This window comes from Oncorhynchus masou, chromosome 6 (genome assembly GCF_036934945.1).
Source record: "Oncorhynchus masou masou isolate Uvic2021 chromosome 6, UVic_Omas_1.1, whole genome shotgun sequence".
NCBI classification, from domain to species: domain Eukaryota; kingdom Metazoa; phylum Chordata; class Actinopteri; order Salmoniformes; family Salmonidae; genus Oncorhynchus; species Oncorhynchus masou.
Genome location: NC_088217.1, coordinates 3,358,515 through 3,379,663, shown reverse-complemented (window position 1 = coordinate 3,379,663; position 21,149 = coordinate 3,358,515). Strand labels below are relative to the sequence as shown.

General features: G+C 45.7%; 1 protein-coding gene across 1 annotated transcript in view; it reads left to right on the top strand.

The window, feature by feature from the left end:
• The window catches only part of dennd6aa (DENN/MADD domain containing 6Aa), a 58,752-nt gene that overhangs the window by 26,613 nt on the left and 10,990 nt on the right, over positions 1 to 21,149 (top strand). Inside the window, exons 12-15 of the mRNA XM_064967394.1 lie at positions 3,075 to 3,235; positions 5,648 to 5,712; positions 6,358 to 6,447; positions 19,552 to 19,715. Coding sequence (XP_064823466.1) covers positions 3,075 to 3,235; positions 5,648 to 5,712; positions 6,358 to 6,447; positions 19,552 to 19,715 — 480 coding nt within the window. The remainder of the gene's footprint in view (positions 1 to 3,074; positions 3,236 to 5,647; positions 5,713 to 6,357; positions 6,448 to 19,551; positions 19,716 to 21,149) is intronic.

Below are 21,149 nucleotides of genomic sequence, written 5' to 3'. Positions count from 1 at the left end.
ACACTATAGTATAGTAGGACACCACCAGAACACGGGCCCCCTGAGTAACACTATAGTATAGTAGGACACCACCAGAACACGGGCCCCCTGAGTAACACTATAGTATAGTAGGACACCACCAGAACACGGGCCCCCTGAGTAACACTATAGTATAGTAGGACACCACCAGAACACGGGCCCCCTGAGTAACACTATAGTATAGTAGGACACCACCAGAACACGGGCCCCCTGAGTAACACTATAGTATAGTAGGACACCACCAGAACACGGGCCCCCTGAGTAACACTATAGTATAGTAGGACACCACCAGAACACGGGCCCCCTGAGTTGTAGTATAGTAGGACACCACCAGAACACGGGCTCCGTGAGTAACACTATAGTATAGTAGGACACCACCAGAACACAGGCCCCCTGAGTAACACTATAGTATAGTAGGACACCACCAGAACACAGGCCCCCTGAGTAACACTATAGTATAGTAGGACACCACCAGAACACAGGCCCCCTGAGTAACACTATAGTATAGTAGGACACCACCAGAACACAGGCCCCCTGAGTAACACTATAGTATAGTAGGACACCACCAGAACACAGGCCCCCTGAGTAACACTATAGTATAGTAGGACACCACCAGAACACAGTCCCCCTGAGTAACACTATAGTATAGTAGGACACCACCAGAACACAGGCCCCCTGAGTAACACTATAGTATAGTAGGACACCACCAGAACACAGGCCCCTGAGTAACACTATAGTATAGTAGGACACCACCAGAACACGGGCTCCGTGAGTAACACTATAGTATAGTAGGACACCACCAGAACACGGGCCCCCTGAGTAACACTATAGTATAGTAGGACACCACCAGAACACGGCCCCCTGAGTAACACTATAGTATAGTAGGACACCACCAGTACACGGGCCCCCTGAGTAACACTATAGTATAGTAGGACACCACCAGAACACGGGCCCCCTGAGTAACACTATAGTATAGTAGGACACCACCAGAACACAGGGCTCCCTGAGTAACACTATAGTATAGTAGGACACCACCAGAACACAGGCCCCCTGAGTAACACTATAGTATAGTAGGACACCACCAGAACACAGTCCCCCTGAGTAACACTATAGTATAGTAGGACACCACCAGAACACGGGCTCCCTGAGTAACACTATAGTATAGTAGGACACCACCAGAACACGGGCTCCGTGAGTAACACTATAGTATAGTAGGACACCACCAGAACACGGGCTCCGTGAGTAACACTATAGTATAGTAGGACACCACCAGAACACGGGCCCCCTGAGTAACACTATAGTATAGTAGGACACCACCAGAACACGGGCCCCCTGAGTAACACTATAGTATAGTAGGACACCACCAGAACACAGGCTCCGTGAGTAACACTATAGTATAGTAGGACACCACCAGAACACGGGCCCCCTGAGTAACACTATAGTATAGTAGGACACCACCAGAACACCTTATACTCTGAGGGGTATACTACAAAGCAGAAATAACTATGGATTTGCTTATTCATTAAAAAAAGCTCCACTTTATGTTTGTTTGTTGAATCAATTAGAGCATACCCATTTCAAGCTTATCTTCAAAAAATATATAAACTCAGCAAAAAAAGAAACGTCCTCTAACTGTCAACTGCATTTATTTTCAGTAATCTTAACATGTAAATATTCATATGAACATAAAAAGATTCAACAACTGAGACATAAACTGAACAAGTTCCACAGACATGTGACTTGCAGAAATGGAATAATGTGTCCCTGAACAAAGGGGGGTCAAAGTCAAAAGTAACAGTCAGTATCTGGTGTGGCTACCAGCTGCATTAAGTACTGCAGTGCATCTCCTCCTCATGGACTGCACCAGACTTGCCAGGTCTTGCTGTGAGATGTTACCCCACTCTTCCACCAAGGCACCTGCAAGTTTCCGGACATTTCTGGGGGGAACGGCCCTAGGCCTCACCCTCTCCGGTCCAACAGGTCCCAGATGTGCTCAATGGGATTGAGATCTTGGCTCTTCTCTGGCCATGGCAGAACACTGACATTCCTGTCAGAAATCACTCACAGAATGAGCAGTATGGATGGTGACATTGTCATGCTGGAGGGTCATGTCAGGATGAGCCTACAGGAAGGGTACCACATGAGGGAGGGGGATGTCTTCCCTGTAACGCACAGCGTTGAGATTGCCTGCAATGACAACAAGCTCAGTCCGATGATGCCCAGACCATGATGGACCCTCCACCTCCAAATCGATCCCGCTCCAGAGTACAGGCCTCGGTGTAACGCTCATTCCTTCGACAATAAATGGGAATCCGACCATCACCCTTGGTGAGACAAAACCGCATCTCGTCAGTGAAAAGCACTTTTTGCCAGTGATGTCTGGTCCAGCAACGGTGGGTTTGTGCCCATAGGTGACGTTGTTGCCGGTGTTGTCTGGTGAGGACCTGCCTTACAACAGGCCTACAAGCCCTCAGTCCAGCCCCTCTCAGCCTATTGCAGACAGTCTGAGCACTGATTGAGGGATTGTGCGTTCCTGGTGTAACTCGTGCAGTTGTTGTTGCCATCCTGTACCTGTCCTGTGGGTGTGATGTTCGGAAGCTGTTAGTGTCTTAACGACCGTTCCACAGGTGCATATTCATTAATGGTTTATGGTTCATTGAACAAGCATGGGAAACAGTGTTTAAACCCTTTGCAATGAAGATCTGTGAAGTTATTTGGATTTTTACAAATTCTTTGAGAGCTGGTGTCCTGAAACAGACATTTAAAAAAATGTTTTTTTGCTGAGTTTATATATTTCCAAGTATTTAGGTAAGTTGGCTAGCTAACTCATTGATCCTGCATTGTAGTATACAGCCCTGGAATTCCAATCTCCTCTTACTTCACATTTGATTTGTCTAGCTATGTTGTATGGACATGCTAGCTATGTGTTTTTAGGGAGCAAATGGAACACAGAAGCCAGTCAGACATGCTTTTGTTGACAAGTAGAGCTACTATGATGTATTAATGTGCCTGTCTTTGTGCCTGTCTTTGTGCCTGTCTTTGTGCCTGTCTCTCAGGCCATCTGTGATTCTTGGCGTGACCAACCCGTTCTTTGCGAAGACCCTCCAACACTGGCCTCACATCATCCGTATTGGAGACATGAAGCAGGCTGGAGAGACTGTCAAGCAGATGAAGGTCAAGAAGCTGAAGAACCTGAAGACCCTGGACTCTAAACCAGGTGATTGAGCGGAGGCTTTACTCTCACATGACTAGGGTCGCAAAATTCCCTGTTTAAAAATAAATAAATGTCATCCTGGTTGAAGAATTCCAGGATGGATGATTCCAAAAATGCTTGTTTCTGGGATTTCTGAAAAATATTTGTATTTTGTGAATGTTTCTGGAGTTTTACAACCCTACACATGACTGGAATGGATGGCTGCTGGTGTTTTTACATCCCTACACATGACTGGAATGGATGGCTGCTGGTGTTTTTACATCCCGACACATGACTGGAATGGGTGGCTGCTGGTGTTTTTACATCCCTACACATGACTGGAATGGATGGCTGCTGGTGTTTTTACATCCCTACACATGACTGGAATGGATGGCTGCTGGTGTTTTTACATCCCGACACATGACTGGAATGGATGGCTGCTGGTGTTTTTACATCCCTACACATGACTGGAATGGATGGCTGCTGGTGTTTTTACATCCCGACACATGACTGGAATGGGTGGCTGCTGGTGTTTTTACATCCCGACACATGACTGGAATGGATGGCTGCTGGTGTTTTTACATCCCGACACATGACTGGAATGGATGGCTGCTGGTGTTTTTACATCCCTACACATGACTGGAATGGATGGCTGCTGGTGTTTTTACATCCCGACACATGACTGGAATGGATGGCTGCTGGTGTTTTTACATCCCTACACATGACTGGAATGGATGGCTGCTGGTGTTTTTACATCCCGACACATGACTGGAATGGATGGCTGCTGGTGTTTTTACATCCCGACACATGACTGGAATGGATGGCTGCTGGTGTTTTTACATCCCGACACATGACTGGAATGAATGGCTGCTGGTGTTTTTACATCCCGACACATGACTGGCTGCTGGTGTTTTTACATCCCGACACATGACTGGAATGGATGGCTGCTGGTGTTTTTACATCCCTACACATGACTGGAATGGATGGCTGCTGGTGTTTTTACATCCCGACACATGACTGGAATGGGTGGCTGCTGGTGTTTTTACATCCCTACACATGACTGGAATGGATGGCTGCTGGTGTTTTTACATCCCTACACATGACTGGAATGGATGGCTGCTGGTGTTTTTACATCCCTACACATGACTGGAATGGATGGCTGCTGGTGTTTTTACATCCCGACACATGACTGGAATGGATGGCTGCTGGTGTTTTTACATCCCTACACATGACTGGAATGGATGGCTGCTGGTGTTTTTACATCCCGACACATGACTGGAATGGGTGGCTGCTGGTGTTTTTACATCCCGACACATGACTGGAATGGATGGCTGCTGGTGTTTTTACATCCCGACACATGACTGGAATGGATGGCTGCTGGTGTTTTTACATCCCTACACATGACTGGAATGGATGGCTGCTGGTGTTTTTACATCCCGACACATGACTGGAATGGATGGCTGCTGGTGTTTTTACATCCCTACACATGACTGGAATGGATGGCTGCTGGTGTTTTTACATCCCGACACATGACTGGAATGGATGGCTGCTGGTGTTTTTACATCCACATTCCCCCTTCACCAATGGAGGTTCCTCAGAGGAGAAAGGGGAGGATCCACTTACTCACTGAATTTTGTAAAAAGAGTAAAATATTAGTTATCCTTTTTTATATGTATGTAACATATTCTCACATCACAATCATTTAGTAACACACTGTTTTGCAATGAAGGTATAGAGTAGCCTCAACAGCACTCTGTGGGGTAGCACCATGGTGTAGCCGGAGGACAGCTAGCTTCCGTCCTCCTCTGGGTACATTGACTTCAATACAAAACCTAGGAGACTCTTGGTTCTCATTTCATTGATTTCTGTTGAAAAGTGTTTCTTAAACGGAAGGAAACAGGGATAAACCTAGCTGAATTTGTCCAATAGAAACTCTTGTTTGGACTAATGATTACACCGTAGATCAAGAGTGTGCAAAGCGGTATTGTCCGTCACCTTGATTACGCCTACTTGTGCCTCGACTTGTGCACCGCACCTACACTTTATAAACTTTAATTCGTATGCTATGTTGTAGCAGCCATATGAGTATAGGAAACATTTTAGTAGCCTTAATATGTCAATGTTACATTGAACCGGGTGGACGGAATATGAATTAGTCATCCAATATGCTGTAATAGAAATAAGGCCATGCTCTTAGAAAAATAACTGTCTTCCCTAATATTAAACGTCCAGTACCGACAATGCCCTTCACTGTGTCTTCACTGTGTCACTAGGTGTTTTCATATCCACATTGCGTCTTCACTGTGTCTTCACTGTGTCACTAGGTGTTTTCATATCCACATTGCGTCTTCACTGTGTCTTCACTGTGTCACTAGGTGTTTTCATATCCACATTGCGTCTTCACTGTGTGAAACTACTTTGTGTGTTCCATGGCAGGTGTCTACAGCGCGTACAAGCCCTTCCTCAACAAAGATGAGGATATCATTAAACAACTTCAGAAGGTAAGCGGGGGGACTAGGGAACTACAGAAAGTAATGGGGGGGACTAGGGAACTACAGAAAGTAATGGGGGGACTAGGGAACTACAGAAAGTAATGGGGGGGGGGACTAGGGAACTACAGAAAGTAATGGGGGGGGGGACTACAGAAGGTAAAGGGGGGGAACTACAGAAGGTAATGGGGGGGGGACTACAGAAGGTAATGGGGGGGAACTACAGAAGGTAATGGGGGGGGGACTACAGAAGGTAATGGGGGGGGAACTACAGAACTACAGAAAGGCGGCAGGGTAGCCTAGTGGTTAGAGCATTGGACTAGTAACCAAAAGGTTGCAAGTTCGAATCCCCGACCTTCCAGGATCTGTCGTTCTGCCCCTGAACAGGCAGTTAACCCACTGTTCCTAGGCCGTCATTGAAAATAAGAATTTGTTCTTAACTGACTTGCCTCGTTAAATAAAGGTACAAATAAAATAAAAAAACTAGGGAACTACAGAAGGGAAGTGGGGGAACTACAGAAGGGAAGTGGGGGAACTACAGAAGGGAAGCGGGGGAACTACAGAAGGTAATGGGGGGTGTGAATTGGCATCTCTAGCCATTTGGGACTGACTATGCCCTCTGTGTAAACTGATGTTCGTATTGTGTCCTCCCCTCAGGGTGTCCAACAGAAACGTCCCTCGGCGGCACAGAATGCCATCCTACGACGGTACTTCCTGGAGCTGACGCAGAGCTTCATCATTCCACTGGTGAGAACCTGGGAACCTTAGAATTTTAATAACATTACAATACATTCAGATTTCACCACACACTGTGTGTCCTCAGGCCCCTATTCCACCACTAACACATATCTACAACACAAAATCCATGTGTGTGTGCCTATGTTTGTGTTGTTTAACAGTCCCCGCTCTACCATGTGGTGTATTTAAAAAAATGTAATCTGATTCTATTGCTTAAATCCGTTACCTGATGTGGAATGGAGTTCCATGTAGTCGTGGCTCTATGTAGTACTGTGCGCCTCCCACAGTCTGTTCTATACTTGGGGAGTCTGAAGAGACCTCTGGTGGCACGTCTTGTGGCGTATGCATGGGTGTCTGAGCTGTGTGTTAGTAGTTCAAACAGACAGCTCGGTTCATTCCACATGTCAATACCTCTCATAAATACAAGTAGTGATGACGTCAATCTCTCCTCCACTTTGAGCCATTAGAGATATTGACATGCATATTATTCATGTTAGCTCTCTATGTACATCCAAGGGCTAGCCGTGCTGCCCTGTTCTGAGCCTTGGTCCCTTTTTGTGGTACCTGACAACACGACTGAACAGTAGTCCAGGTGTGATAAAACTAGGACCTGTAGGACCTGCCTTGTTGATAGTGCTGTTAAGGCAGAGCAGCGCTTTATTATGGACAGACTTCTCCCCATTTTAGCTACTGTTGTATCAATATGTTTTGACCATGACAGTTTATAATCCAGGGTTACTTTAGTCACCTTGCTCAATTTCCACATTATTTATTACCAGATATAATTAAGGTTTACTGAATGATTTGTCCCATATACTATGCTTTTACTTTGATAAATATTTAGGAATAACTTATTCCTTGCCACCCACTCTGAAACTAAATGCAGCGCTTTAAGTGTTGCAGTAATTTCAGTCGCTGTAGAAGCCGAGGTGTATAGTGTTCAAATCAAATCAAATCAAATTTATTTATATAGCCCTTCGTACATCAGCTGATATCTCAAAGTGCTGTACAGAAACCCAGCCTAAAACCCCAAACAGCAAGCAATGCAGGTGTAGAAGCACGGTGGCTAGGAAAAACTCCCTAGAAAAGCCAAAACCTAGGAAGAAACCTAGAGAGGAACCAGGCTATGTGGGGTGGCCAGTCCTCTTCTGGCTGTGCCGGGTAGAGATTATAACAGAACATGGCCAAGATGTTCAAATGTTCATAAATGACCAGCATGGTCGAATAATAATAAGGCAGAACAGTTGAAACTGGAGCAGCAGCACGGCCAGGTGGACTGGGGACAGCAAGGAGTCATCATGTCAAGTAGTCCTGGGGCATGGTCCTAGGGCTCAGGTCAGTTGAAACTGGAGCAGCAGCACGGCCAGGTGGACTGGGGACAGCAAGGAGTCATCATGTCAGGTAGTCCTGGGGCATGGTCCTAGGGCTCAGGTCCTCCGAGAGAGAGAAGGAGAGAATTAGAGAACGCACACTTAGATTCACACAGGACACCGAATTGGACAGGAGAAGTACTCCAGATATAACAAACTGACCCCAGCCCCCGACACATAAACTACTGCAGCATAAATACTGGAGGCTGAGACAGGAGGGGTCAGGAGACACTGTGGCCCCACCCGAGGACACCCCCGGACAGGGCCAAACAGGAAGGATATAACCCCACCCACTTTGCCAAAGCACAGCCCCCACACCACTGGAGGGATATCTTCAACCACCAACTTACCATCCTGAGACAAAGCTGAGTATAGCCCGCAAAGATCTCCGCCACGGCACAACCCAAGGGGGGGGGCGCCAACCCAGACAGGATGACCACATCAGTGAATCAACCCACTCAGGTGACGCACCCCCTCCAGGGACGGCATGAGAGAGCCCCAGCAAGCCAGTGACTCAGCCCCTGTAATAGGGTTAGAGGCAGAGAATCCCAGTGGAAAGAGGGGAACCGGCCAGGCAGAGACAGCAAGGGTGGTTCGTTGCTCCAGAGCCTTTCCGTTCACCTTCCCACCCCTGGGCCAGACTACACTCAATCATATGACCCACTGAAGAGATGAGTCTTCAGTAAAGACTTAAAGGTTGAGACCGAGTTTGCGTCTCTGACATGGGTAGGCAGACCGTTCCATAAAAATGGAGCTCTATAGGAGAAAGCCCTGCCTCCAGCTGTTTGCTTAGAAATTCTAGGGACAATTAGGAGGCCTGCGTCTTGTGACCGTAGCGTACGTGTAGGTATGTACGGCAGGACCAAATCAGAGAGATAGGTAGGAGCAAGCCCATGCAATGCTTTGTAGGTTAGCAGTAAAACCTTGAAATCAGCCCTTGCTTTGACAGGAAGCCAGTGTAGGGAGGCTAGCACTGGAGTAATATGATCAAATTTTTTGGTTCTAGTCAGGATTCTAGCAGCCGTATTTAGCACTAACTGAAGTTTATTTAGTGCTTTATCCGGGTAGCCGGAAAGTAGAGCATTGCAGTAGTCTAACCTAGAAGTGACAAAAGCATGGATTAATTTTTCTGCATCATTTTTGGACAGAAAGTTTCTGATTTTTGCAATGTTACGTAGATGGAAAAAAGCTGTCCTTGAAATGGTCTTGATATGTTCTTCAAAAGAGAGATCAGGGTCCAGAGTAACGCCGAGGTCCTTCACAGTTTTATTTGAGATGACTGTACAACCATTAAGATTAATTGTCAGATTCAACAGAAGATCTCTTTGTTTCTTGGGACCTAGAACAAGCATCTCTGTTTTATCCGAGTTTAAAAGTAGAAAGTTTGCTGCCATCCACTTCCTTATGTCTGAAACACATGCTTCTAGCGAGGGCAATTTTGGGGCTTCACCATGTTTCATTGAAATGTACAGCTGTGTATCATCCGCATAGCAGTGAAAGTTAACATTATGTTTTCGAATAACATCCCCAAGAGGTAAAATATATAGTGAAAACAACAGCGGTCCTAAAACGGAACCTTGAGGAACACCGAAATTTACAGTTGATTTGTCAGAGGACAAACCATCCACAGAGACAAACTGATATCTTTCCGACAGATAAGATCTAAACCAGGCCAGAACTTGTCCGTGTAGACCAATTTGGGTTTCCAATCTCTCCAAAAGAATGTGGTGATCGATGGTATCAAAAGCAGCACTAAGGTCTAGGAGCACGAGGACAGATGCAGAGCCTCGGTCCGATGCCATTAAAATGTCATTTACCACCTTCACAAGTGCCGTCTCAGTGCTATGATGGGGTCTAAAACCAGACTGAAGCATTTCATATACATTGTTTGTCTTCAGGAAGGCAGTGAGTTGCTGAGCAACAGCCTTTTCTAAGATTTTTGAGAGGAATGGAAGATTCGATATAGGCCGATAGTTTTTTATATTTTCTCGGTCAAGGTTTGGCTTTTTCAAGAGAGGCTTTATTACTGCCACTTTTAGTGAGTTTGGTACACATCCGGTGGATAGAGAGCCGTTTATTATGTTCAACATAGGAGGGCCAAGCACAGGAAGCAGCTCTTTCAGTAGTTTAGTTGGAATAGGGTCCAGTAAGCAGCTTGAAGGTTTAGAGGCCATGATTATTTTCATCATTGTGTCAAGAGATATAGTACTAAAACACTTGAGCGTCTCTCTTGATCCTAGGTCCACGCAGAGTTGTGCAGACTCAGGACAACTGAGCTTTGAAGGAATACGCAGATTTAAAGAGGAGTCTGTAATTTGCTTTCTAATAATCATAATTTTTTCCTCAAAAAAGTTCATGAATTTATCACTGCTAAAGTGAAAGTCATCCTCTCTTGGGGAATGCTGCTTTTTAGTTAGCTTTGCGACCGTATCAAAAAGGAATTTTGGATTGTTCTTATTGTCCTCAATTAAGTTAGAAAAATAGGATGATCGAGCAGCAGTAAGGGCTCTTCGGTACTGCACGGTACTGTCTTTCCAAGCTAGACGGAAGACTTCCAGTTTGGTGTGGCGCCATTTCCGTTCCAATTTTCTGGAAGCTTGCTTCAGAGCTCGGGTATTTTCTGTGTACCAGGGAGCTAGTTTCTTATGAGAAATGTTTTTAGTTTTTAGGGGTGCAACTGCATCTAGGGTATTGCGCAAGGTTAAATTGAGTTCCTCAGTTAGGTGGTTAACTGATTTTTGTCCTCTGGTGTCATTGGGTAGACAGAGGGAATCTGGAAGGACATCAAGGAATCTTTGTGTTGTCTGTGAATTTATAGCACGACTTTTGATGTTCCTTGGTTGGGGTCTGAGCAGATTATTTGTTGCAATTGCAAACGTAATAAAATGGTGGTCCGATAGTCCTGGATTATGAGGAAAACATTAAGATCCACAACATTTATTCCATGGGACAAAACTAGGTCCAGCGTATGACTGTGACAGTGAGTGGGTCCAGAGACATGTTGGACAAAACCCACTGAGTCGATGATGGCTCCGAAAGCCTTTTGGAGTGGGTCTGTGGACTTTTCCATGTGAATATTAAAGTCACCAAAGATTAGAATATTATCTGCTATGACTACAAGGTCCGATAGGAATTCAGGGAACTCAGTGAGGAACGCTGTATATGACCCAGGAGGCCTGTAAACAGTAGCTATAAAAAGTGATTGAGTAGGCTGCATAGATTTCATGACTAGAAGCTCAAAAGACGAAAACGTCAATTTTTTTTTTGTAAATTGAATTTTGCTATCGTAAATGTTAGCAACACCTCCGCCTTTGCGGGATGCACGGGGGATATGGTCACTAGTGTAGCCAGGAGGTGAGGCCTCATTTAAAACAGTAAATTCATCAGGCTTAAGCCATGTTTCAGTCAGGCCAATCACATCAAGATTATGATCAGTGATTAGTTCATTGACTATAATTGCCTTTGAAGTAAGGGATCTAACATTAAGTAGCCCTATTTTGAGATGTGAGGTATCATGATCTCTTTCAATAATGACAGGAATGGAGGTGGTCTTTATCCTAGTGAGATTGCTAAGGCGAACACCGCCATGTTTAGTTTTGCGCAACCTAGGTCGAGGCACAGACACGGTCTCAATGGTGATAGCTGAGCTGACTACACTGACTATGCTAGTGGCAGACTCCACTATGCTGGCAGGCTGGCTAACAGCCTGCTGCCTGGCCTGCACCCTATTTCATTGTGGAGCTAGAGGAGTTAGAGCCCTGTCTATGTTGGTAGATAAGATGAGAGCACCCTCCAGCTTGGATGGAGTCCGTCACTCCTCAGCAGGTCAGGCTTGGTCCTGTTTGTGGGTGAGTCCCAAAAAGAGGGCCAATTATCTACAAATTCTAACTTTTCGGAGGGGCAGAAAACAGTTTTCAACCAGCGATTGAGTTGTGAGACTCTGCTGTAGAGCTCATCACTCCCCCTAACTGGGAGGGGGCCAGAGACAATTACTCGATGCCGACACATCTTTCTAGCTGATTTACACGCAGAAGCTATGTTGCGCTTGGTGATCTCTGACTGTTTCATCCTAACATCGTTGGTGCCGACGTGGATAACAATATCTCTATACTCTCTACACTCGCCAGTTTTAGCTTTAGCCAGCACCATCTTCAGATTAGCCTTAACGTCGGTAGCCCTGCCCCCCGGTAAACAGTGTATGATCGCTGGATGATTAGTTTTAAGTCTAATACTGCGGGTAATGGAGTCGACAATGACTATGGTTTTCAATTTGTCAGAGCTAATGGTGGGAAGCTTCGGCGTCTCAGACCCCGTAACGGGAGGAGTATAGACCAGAGAAGGCTCGGCCTCTGACTCCGACTCGCTACTTAATGGGGAAAACCGGTTGAAAGTTTCTGTCGGCTGAATGAGCGACACCGGTTGAGCGTTCCTACAGCATTTCCTTCCAGAAACCGTAAGAAAGTTGTCCGGCTGCGGGGACTGTGCCAGGGGATTTATACTACTATCTGTACTTGCTGGTGGCACAGACGCTGTTTCATCCTTTCCTACACTGAAATTACCCTTGCCTAACGATTGCGTCTGAAGCCGGGCTTGTAGCACAGCTATCCTCGCCGTAAGGCGAGTACAGCGACTGCAATTAGAAGGCATCATGTTAATGTTACTACTTAGCTTCGGGTGTTGGAGGTCCTGACGAATCGTGTCCAGATAAAGCGTCCGGAGTGAAAAAGTTGTGGGTGGAAAAAAAAAAATATATATATATATGTGTGTGTGTGTGTGTATAACAACAGTAATTAAAAAGTAAAAACCGTAAAATTGTCAGGTAGCAAAATAGGTTGGCAACAAAACGCACAGCACAGCAACTCGAAAACAGGTCTGCAAGTTGTGACCGGAAGTGAATAATTATAATAAGGATGTGTTGAGTGTTGAGTCATCAGCATACATAGACACACTGGCTTTACTCAAAGCCAGTGGCATGTCGTTAGTAAAGATTTTTAAAAGTATGGGGCCTAGACAGCTGCCCTGGGGAATTCCTGTTTCTCCCTGGATTTTGTTGGAGAGGCTTCCATTAAAGAACACCCTCTGTGTTCTGTTAGACAGGTAACTCTTTATCCATAATATAGCAGGGGGTGTAAAGCCACAACACATACGTTTTTCCAGCAACAGAATATGATCGAAGTCTAACTAGACAATTTTTTCATCAATTTCTCTCAGCTAAATCAAATGTTATTTGTCACATGCGCTGAATACAACACGTGTAGACCTTACAGTTAAATGCCCTTAACCAACAATGCAGTTTTAAGAAAATAAATAAAGTACGAGATAAGAACTAGGGAACTACAGAAGGGAAGCGGGGGAACTACAGAAGGGAAGCGGGGGAACTACAGAAGGGAAGCGGGGGAACTACAGAAGGGAAGCGGGGGAACTACAGATAATTAAAGAGCGTAAATGACACGGTGCTCTATGCAGGGGGTACCGGTGTCGAGGTAATTTAGGTAATATGTACATGTAGGTAGTTATTAAAGTGACTATGCATAGATAATAACAGAGAGTAGCAGCAGCGAAGAAGGGGGGGTCAATGCAAATACTCTGGGTAGCCATTTGATTAGCTGTTCAGGAGCCTCATCAGTAATTTGTGTAAGTGCTGTGCTTGTTGAATGTCCTACCCTATCAGCGTGCTGAAAGTCTGTCAATTTGTTTATTGTAAAATAGCATTGTATCTGGTCAAACATTTTTTTTTTTTCCCCTAAAAGTTTACTAAAGATTGGTAACGGGCTGATTGGTCAGCTATTTGATTGGTTGGCTATTTGTAAAGGGGACATTACTATTCTTAGGTAGTGGAATGACTTTACCTTCCCTCCAGGCCTGAGGGCACACACTTTTCAGTAGGCTGAAATTGAAGATGACAGATGGGAGTGGCACAATTATCCTTAGTCATTTTCCATCCAAGTTGTCAGACCCCAGGGGCTTGTCATTGTTGATAGACAACAATACTTTTTTCACTTCTTCCACACTCACTTTACGGAATTCAAAATTACAATGCTTGTCTTTCATAATCTGGTCAGATATACTTGGACATGTAGTGTAAGCATTTGTTGTTTGCTAATCTTGCCAATGAAACAATAATTAAAGTAGTTGGCAATATCAGTGGGTTTTGTGATGAATGAACCATCTGATTCAATGAATGATGGAGCGGAGTTTTTTTAGTCCAACATTTCATTGAAGGTGCTACAAAGCCTTTTACTATAATTATTTGTAATTTATCTTAGTTTCTTCTTAGTTAGTTTCTTTTTTTTATTCAGTATTTGCACTACGTTTGCCAATAGGTTGGGTTGCCAGACTTATTTGCATTTCTTTTGCCTCATCCTTCTCAACCACACAATGTGGTTGAGGGTCTGGTTGCTCCTCATTACGGACCAGCAGCGTCTGGTTGCTCCTCATTACGGACCAGCAGCGTCTGGTTGCTCCTCATTACGGACCAGCAGCGTCTGGTTGCTCCTCATTACGGACCAGCAGCGTCTGGTTGCTCCTCATTACACACCACGGACCAACAACTATTCTTTACATCAACAACATAAGAATAACTACAACATGTATTGTATGACCTCTCGTACACTATATTAGGCCCAGCCTGACCTCTCGTACACTATATTAGGCCCAGCCTGACCTCTCGTACACTATATTAGGCCCAGCCTGTCCTCTCATACACTATATTAGGCCCAGCCTGACCTCTCATACACTATATTAGGCCCAGCCTGACCTCTCATACACTATATTAGGCCCAGCCTGACCTCTCATACACTATATTATGCCCAGCCTGACCTCTCATACACTATATTAGGCCCAGCCTGACCTCTTATACACTATATTAGGCCCAGTCTGACCTCTTATACACTATATTAGGCCCAGCCTGACCTCTTGTACACTATATTAGGCCCAGCCTGACCTCTCATACACTATATTAGGCCCAGCCTTTGGAACTGTGGTTTTCCTAGATATGGCTCCTATATTGTGATCACTACATCTGATGGATCTGGATACTGCTTTAAAGCACATTTCTGCAGCATTAGTAAAGATGTGATCAATACATGTTGATGATTTCATTCCTGTGCTGTTTGTAACTACCCTGGTAGGTTGACTGACAACCTGAACCAGGATGCAGGCACTGGTTACAGATTCAAGATCTGATATCACATTCATTATCAAACATTTCACACATGTTATCCAGATACTGACTGTTATCACTTGGTGGTCTATAGCAGCTTCCCACCAGAATGGGCTTTAGGGGAGGCAGATGAACCTGTAGCCATATTACTACAACAGTATTGAACATTATCCAGATACTGACTGTCTATAGCCGCTTCCCACCAGAATGGGCTTTAGGTGAGGCAGATGAACCTGTATCCATATTACTTCAACAGTATTGAACATTATCCAGATACTGACTGTCTATAGCCGCTTCCCACCAGAATGGGCTTCAGGTGAGGCAGATGAACCTGTAGCCATATTACTTCAACAGTATTTAACATTATCCAGATACTGACTGTCTATAGCAGCTTCCCACCAGAATGGGCTTTAGGGGAGGCAGATGAACCTGTAGCCATATTACTTCAACAGTATTTAACATGAGATCCTCTCTAAGCTTTACAGGAATGTGGTTCTGAATATAAACAGCAACACCTCCTCCATTGGCATTTCTGTCTTTTCGGTAGCTGTTACAACCTTGTATTGCTACCACTGTATCAATGTGCGTGGGCACCGGTTAGTCGGGCTATTTGAGGTAATATGTACATGAATGTACAGCTGAAGTGACTCATAGCTGATCAACAGAGAGTAGCAGCAGTGTAAAAGAGGGAGTGGTGGAACACAATGCAAATAATCTGGGTAGTCATTTGATTACCTGTTCGGGATTCTTATGGCTTGGGGGTAAAAGCTGTTGAGAAGTGTTATGGTCCAAGACGTGGCGCTCAGGTACCGCTTGCCATGCGGTAGCAGAGAACAGTATGACTGGGGTCTTTGACCATTTTTAGGGCCTTCCTCTGACACCGCCTGGTAAAGAGGTCCTGGATGGCAGGAAGCTTGGCCCCAGTGATGTACTGGGCAGTACGCACTACCCTCTGTAGTGCCTTGCGGTTGGAGGCAGAGCAGTTGCCATACCAGGCAGTGATGCAACCAGTCAAGATGCTCTCTGTTGCAGCTGTAGAACCTTTTGAGGATCTGAGGACCCATGCCAAATATTTTCAGTCTCCTGAGGGGGAATAGGTTTTGTCGTGCCCTCTTCACGACTGTCTTGGTGTGTTTGGACCATGTTAGTTTGTTGGTGACGTGGACACCAAGGAACTTGAAGCTCTTAACCTGCTTCACTGCAGCCCTGTTGATGAGAATGGGGAGGGGGGTGTTCGGTCCTCCTTTTCCTGTAGTCCACAATCAACTCCTTCTGTCTTGATTACGTTGAGGGAGAGGTTGTTATTCTGGCATCCACCCAGCCAGGTCTCTGACCTCCTCCCTATAGACTGTCTCATTATTGTCAGTGATCAGGCCTGCCACTGTTGTGTCATCAGCAAACTTAATGATGGTGTTGGAAACGTGCATGGCCAGGCAGTACAGGAGGGGCCAGGGAGTACTTGAGTGCTACGGGTCTGTAGTCATTTAGGCAGGTTACCTGAGTGCTCTTGGTCACAGGGACTATGGTGGTCTGCTTGAAGCATGTTGGTATTATAGACTCAATCAGGGACATTTTGAAAATGTCAAGGAAGACACCTGCCAGTTGGTCAGAACATGCCCGGAGCACACGTCCTGGTAATCTGTCTGGCCCAGCGGCCTAATGAATGTTGACCTGTTTAAAGGTCTTACTCATGTCGTGGACATTTCCTGTATTTAGCAAACCACACACACAAGTCAGTTATCATAAAGTCCATCTTTAATTATATGAGCTCCATCACAACCCTGTGACTCTCAGATCAATTCAGTGTCTATCAATGAATTCTCTGAGAGTCCCTTACACATTGCAACTGAGATCCTTTATAGCAAAGACACACATAGCCAGACAGCAATGGCCATAATTTATCCTTCAGCTTTGTCTCCTAAACTATGTTCTTTTCTCAAACTCAGAACCATAAAACAAATCCTCATATCAACAGGCATATCACATCCACCTTATCTTGACAAGATCAGAGACACATTGACTGGCACACAGACATTGTGGAGCCAAGAGATACACGCTTGACCTCTCTCCGGCCTAAGTAACTTAGTCCTGACAGAGAACAGATAACTGCAAACCCCGCCACAGTATTATACAAAAATAAACATTCTGATGAGAAGTAACTTACAAACATATGATGAATGTAAAACATCTTACCTATGTTACCAACTAATTCTGATTATTCCCCAACACTCATGTCGGCTACGGAGAGCGAGATCAGTCGTCCGGAACAGCCGACGCTCTCATGCATGCCTCAGTGTTGCTTGCCTCGAAGCGAGCATATAAGTGATTTAGCTCGTCTGGTAGGCTCGTGTCACTGGGCAGCTCTCGGCTGTGCTTCCCTTTTGTTTTCTGTAATAGTTTGCAAGCCCTGCCACTCCGACGATCATCGGAGCCGGTACAGTACAATTGTTTGATGGTTCGTCGGAGGGCATAGCAGGATTTCTTCTAAGCTTCCGGGTGAGTTCCAGAGATTAATGTTAGCTGTTACTAGCAAACTTGATTTCATGAACCTCGTCTCTTAAGATACATATGTGAACGCGGGCTTATTTTCAGCACTTTTCTTCTTACCTGATTTACTTTGCTTTACTGGGAGGCTTAGCAGAAGTAGACATGCTCATGTTAATACAGGGTGAGCTGCACACAGTGGACGTCCTCCTAGGGCCCACCGCCTCAGTGCTAACAGTATAACTCTGGTTCATAGACACATGATTACTGCAGACAACAGCTGGGAGTTGATATTGTTATTGATGTTAGTGCAGGGGGAGTTGAACGTCCTCCTAGGGCCCACCGCCTCAGTGCTAACAGTATAACTCTGGTTCATAGACACGTGATTACTGCAGACAACAGCTGTAGGATCAGCAGAGGCATTCAGGGCAGTTAGGGGGACATCAATTCAGTTACTTACATTGTCTGGATAAACTGAGCTGGGCTTGGGTCATTGTCTTAACGCAGCCTTGTAATGCTGTGAAATTATGTGGATGGATCCCATCCTCCTTATAAAACGTGTTTTTGTTTCCTAAAGGTGTTGACATTGTCGTCAAAAGTTACACCCATTGAGCTGCAATAATCACAGGCACTTGTGTAGAGAGAGAATCCTGCTAAAGTGTTCAATGCCACGATTCAGAGAGGGCACTGGGCCAGATAGGATGGGTCTTTTACTTGTGTCAATGAGCTCTTTAAAAGAGCTGCCCTTCATAATGTTATTAAAACCCACATAGGATAGAATCAATGTCCTGGCGTAGTACATTCAGGAGCAGCTTAGTGATGTCATTTACTCCAGCTTCATGATAGGACATTGTTTTTCCACCAGGAACAGTCACATTTCTTGATCACAGTTAAGACATGTTGTTATATATATTCCATTTGTAACTCCTCACTACTTGTAGTTGTATAGTCTGTTAGTAACTCCACTCACTACTTGTATATTCTGGTAGTAACTCCTCACTACTTGTATAGTCTGTTAGTAACTCCACTCACTACCTGTAGTTGTATAGTCTGTTAGTAACTCCACTCACTACCTGTAGTTGTATAGTCTGTTAGTAACTCCACTCACTACCTGTAGTTGTATAGTCTGTTAGTAACTCCACTCACTACTTGTAGTTGTATAGTCTGTTAGTAACTCCACTCACTACTTGTAGTTGTATAGTCTGTTAGTAACTCCACTCACTACTTGTATAGTCTGTTAGTAACTCCACTCACTACCTGTAGTTGTATAGTCTGTTAGTAACTCCACTCACTACTTGTAGTTGTATAGTCTGTTAGTAACTCCACTCACTACTTGTAGTTGTATAGTCTGTTAGTAACTCCACTCACTACTTGTAGTTGTATAGTCTGTTAGTAACTCCACTCACTACTTGTATAGTCTTTTAGTAACTCCACTCACTACTTGTATAGTCTGTTAGTAACTCCACTCACTACTTGTAGTTGTATAGTCTGTTAGTAACTCCACTCACTACTTGTAGTTGTATAGTCTGTTAGTAACTCCACTCACTACTTGTAGTTGTATAGTCTGTTAGTAACTCCACTCACTACCTGTAGTTGTATAGTCTGTTTGTAACTCCACTCACTACCTGTAGTTGTATATTCTGTTTATACAAGTAGTGAGTGGAGTTACAGTCTCTGTGTTGTTGAGCTTAATGTTCCAGTCAGTAGCTAGCTAACACACTGGCTGCTAGAGCCGTCATGACGAGGCTTGGGGGAAGCCCTACATTATGACGTGTTTCTAACTTGTGGGAACGCAGGCCGTGTTGTGAAGTCATCTTTGGACCTGTACTTTTCGTGAATGTAGTTTTGTTATTGACGAAAACAAGCAGACAACCAAAAAAATAGCGCTTTGAAAAATGTAAAGTTTTTGCTGTCAGTCAATGGGATAAACTCGGTTAACCACAGGTTGTTTTCCCCACAGGCGGGCGGGCGGGCCGCGATGTTCTATCTAAAACCGAATATAGATCACTGTGCTGAGAAGTTAAACGGTTGTGTGGAAGGGCGTAATGAAAACTACACTAACACACACGTCTTCCATTCCCTTTCTCCATCTCACAGGAGCGCTATGTGGCCAGTCTGATGCCTCTACAGAAGAACATCTCTCCCTGGAAGAGTCCTCCACAGCTGAGACCCTTCCTCCAGGAGGACTTTATGAAGACTCTGGAGAAGGCTGGTCCTCAGCTCACCTCACCACTCAAAGGAGACTGGATGGGACTCTACAGGTACTGACATCCACATTTCACCTTTATTTAACCAGGCAGTCCTACTGAGAGGTCTGTGTTACAGACAAAAACACACACAGGAAACGGACGCAGCCACAGGAAACGGACGCAGCCACAGGAAACGGACGAAGCCACAGGAAACGGACGCAGCCACAGGAAACGGACGCAGCCACAGGAAACGGACGCAGCCAACAGGAAACGGACGCATCAGTAATAAGCTCCTCAATCAGTTTCCTGAATTTCCCTGGAGGCATCCAATTTTAAATCGTTTTTGAGATTATTCCTTAGAAATAAGGTGCAAAAAAAAATAAAAGCTGATTCACCTTAACTCTGTGGAGACCGAAGGAGTGTCCGGTGTTGGCTATCCCTGAGACCGGGGCAACTTGACGAAGGAGTGTCCGGTGTTGGCTATCCCTGAGACCGGGGCAACTTGACGACGGAGTGTCCGGTGTTGGCTATCCCTGGGACCGGGGCAACTTGACGACGGAGTGTCCGGTGTTGGCTATCCCTGGGACCGGGGCAACTTGACGAAGGAGTTTCCGGTGTTGGCTATCCCTGGGACCGGGGCAACTTGACGAAGGAGTTTCCGGTGTTGGCTATCCCTGAGACCGGGGCAACTTGATGACGGAGTGTCTGGTGTTGGCTATCCCTGAGACCGGGGCAACTTGACGACGGAGTGTCCGGTGTTGGCTATCCCTGAGACCGGGGCAACTTGACGATGAAGGAGTGTCCGGTGTTGGCTATCCCTGGGACCGGGGCAACTTGACGACGGAGTGTCCGGTGTTGGCTATCCCTGGGACCGGGGCAACTTGACGACGAAGGAGTGTCCGGTGTTGGCTATCCCTGAGGCCGGGGCAACTTGACGAAGGAGTTTCCGGTGTTGGCTATCCCTGAGGCCGGGGCAAGTTGACGAAGGAGTTTCCGGTGTTGGCTATCCCTGAGGCCGGGGCAACTTGACGAAGGAGTGTCCGGTGTTGGCTATCCCTGGGACCGGGGCAACTTGACGAAGGAGTGTCCGGTGTTGGCTATCCCTGGGACCGGGGCAACTTGACGAAGGAGTGTCCGGTGTTGGCTATCCCTGAGACCGGGGCAACTTGACGACGAAGGAGTTTCTGGTGTTGGCTATCCCTGGGACCGGGGCAACTTGACGAAGGAGTGTCCGGTGTTGGCTATCCCTGGGACCGGGGCAACTTGACGAAGGAGTGTCCGGTGTTGGCTATCCCTGAGACCGGGGCAACTTGACGACGAAGGAGTTTCTGGTGTTGGCTATCCCTGAGACCGGGGCAACTTGACGAAGGAGTGTCCGGTGTTGGCTATCCCTGAGACCGGGGTAACTTGACGACAAAGGAGTTTCTGGTATTGGCTATCCCTGAGACCGGGGCAACTTGACGACAAAGGAGTATCCGGTGTTGGGTATCCCTGAGACCGGGGCAA